The sequence below is a fragment of the Cyprinodon variegatus genome, unplaced genomic scaffold (genome assembly GCF_000732505.1).
Source record: "Cyprinodon variegatus isolate N-32 unplaced genomic scaffold, C_variegatus-1.0 Scaffold893, whole genome shotgun sequence".
NCBI classification, from domain to species: Eukaryota; Metazoa; Chordata; class Actinopteri; order Cyprinodontiformes; family Cyprinodontidae; genus Cyprinodon; species Cyprinodon variegatus.
Genome location: NW_015151346.1, coordinates 152,253 through 154,783, shown reverse-complemented (window position 1 = coordinate 154,783; position 2,531 = coordinate 152,253). Strand labels below are relative to the sequence as shown.

The 2,531-nt window shown below is 49.1% G+C and overlaps 1 protein-coding gene across 1 annotated transcript in view; it reads left to right on the top strand.

Moving 5' to 3' along the window:
- caskin1 (CASK interacting protein 1) overlaps positions 1 to 2,531 on the top strand; it is a 167,543-nt gene that overhangs the window by 157,659 nt on the left and 7,353 nt on the right. The window contains exon 20 of the mRNA XM_015397860.1: positions 193 to 1,361. Within this exon, the coding sequence (XP_015253346.1) occupies positions 193 to 1,361 (1,169 nt within the window). The remainder of the gene's footprint in view (positions 1 to 192; positions 1,362 to 2,531) is intronic.

Here is a 2,531-nt window from a genome sequence, read left to right as displayed (position 1 = left end):
CCCCTCTGATGACATGGTCAAAAAAAAATGTTTAATTGTGGCCACGAAGTAGTATTTCGCGGCCACGCAATAAGTATAACGTGCGCACGACCCGTCCTTCCTTCCTTCCTTCCTTCCTTCCTTCCTTCCTTCCTTCCTTCCTTCCTTCCTTCCTTGCTGACATTAATCGATACCGTCTCATTCTCTTCTCAGAAGTCATCATGTCTCCAAAGATGAGCACCTTCCAGGACAGTGAGTTGAGCTCAGAGCTACAGAATGCCATCATTCACTCAGGTCAAGAGGTCAGAGTTCAGCGAGCCCGTAACCTTAGCAAAGACCACGACGAGGTGACATCGGTGGTTGTTGGGCCGCCGAAGAAGGAGGCACGAACAGTGAGGCAGCAGAGCAGCCAGGGAAGTGCCTCGTCCCACAGAGGAAGCGTTTCGTCGCAGGGCAAACACCGTCACTCTCACAACCAACCTGCTCCTCCCTACACACCCCCACACACACCCACCAAGACCAGAAACTCATCTTCCTCCTCCACTTCCTCTGTTCAGAGCACAGCTTCCCCACAGAGCAAAACCAAACCTCCCCCCCAGTCGATACAGGGGGACCATCCTCAGTCGCACTCACACCCCTCTCAATCTCCCACCCACCGGGGAGCTCCATGTCAAGTCCCCCAGCCACAGCAGCCGCAACAATCCCACCCACATCCTCATTCGCAGACACAGGTGATGGAGGTTCGAGACGGTCCACAGCAACAGGTTCCACAGCTCTGCCTGCCTCCTGAAGCTGAGCAGGAAGAGGGAGAGGGAAAAGAGCCCTCAGCTCTCAAAGAGAAACGTGCCCACAGCCTCAACCGATACGCCGCCTCAGACGGGGAATGTGAGGAGAGGGTGAAGGAGGGTGGAGAAGGAGGAGGAGGAGGAAGGGAAGCAGACACAGCAGTGGCCCAGGGCTCCATGGTTGTAAGAGCGGAGGGAGGCAAGTACGCCACAGTGACCCACCGTGTGAGTCGCAGCCATTCTGTCCGCAACCAGGAAAAGACCGCCGGTCGCTGCCAGACGCAGTCCTTCGCTTTGCGTCAAAAGAAGAAAGGTCCTCCGCCGCCCCCACCTAAACGCTCGAGCTCCGCCATCTCCACCTCCAACTCTAATCTGACGGAGGCCAACACGCAGCAGCAGACACACACCACCACAGGCGGGATGCTGGATGTGCCCTACCACCAGCAGCGGCGGGCCAGCGACCTGGGGATATCGGTGGAGACGGCTGCAGTGGAGACCAACAGCATGGGCAGCGTTCGCAGCATTGCTGCCATGTTGGAGATGTCTTCCATAGGCGGCGGCGCTAAAGGCATGGCACTGCAGAAGAATTACCTGCAGGTACGGGCACACATCTGCATTTCTAGAGCGGGTCATTCATGGTCCTTCTTTAGGTTGCAGCCAATTTTTTTTTTTTTTTACTCCAGAAAAAGTTACATCGTCAAGATGTTTTCTGCTGCTTTTATAGAATCATTCAGAAGTTGGTGTTTCTACAAACTGCTTAGAGTAAGGAGACTAGAACCACATCCAAGGACGGCATCCTTTAGAGAGAAATCAAAGAGAAGAAAGTACACGAAGCAGGGGCAGCGGTAACAGGCGTTTTGATAATTATGCCATGAGAGTTTGCCCGGTAAACGTAGTTAAGAGTATACAGGTGTTTCAAAGTGTTGGAAAGAGAAGAACATAAAGACGTTTGCAAATACAGGAGGCAGAAAATGATGCTTCCTAACTGCAGTTTGCTGTCAGGGCCACCATAAACAGGCATCACAATAAGTTTAAAAGCCTATGATCCAAAAGAAAAGCTCAACTCTGAAGTCTACCATTGTTTAATTTAATTCAGTTTATTTATATAGCGCCAATTCACCAATTCAATAATGTTCGTTTGGAATAGCAGCAGGTATGATGATAACAACAGTGCAATTAAAACAGCATAAAAACATTCAGCTTAAATGATAAATGGTTAAAATGCATTAACAACAGCAGCAGTGTGTGTGTGTGGGGGGGGTATAACCCCCCTTTTCATATGACAAAAGCGAAGGGGGGGGGGGGTAAATGTGAGCAAATTCTCTATAAACTAACCTTAATTCAATTCAATTCAGTTTATTTCTATAGCGCCAATTCACAACACATCATCTCAAGGCGCTTTACAGTTCAACCAGATCATACAGTCAAATTGATTCAAAGTTTTCTATCTAAGGAAAATCAGTTAATTGCATCGATTCATTGACTTGAATGCAATCCTTCACACTTAGCATGGTTGGGATAGTGGAGAGGAAAACTCCTTTTTTAGGAAGAAACCTCCAGCATAACCACGCTCAGTGTGAGTGGCCCTCTTCCGGCCATCTTCCTTAGAGATTGAACTAGCAGATTCTGCAGAGTGGGAGAATCGAGACTGAATAAAGCAGATTGATGAAATAGGGGTCCCTATGTCCTCCAGAAGTCTAAGCCTATAGCGGCATAACTATAGAGATAGCTCAGGATAACCTGAGCCACTCTAACTATAAGCTTTAT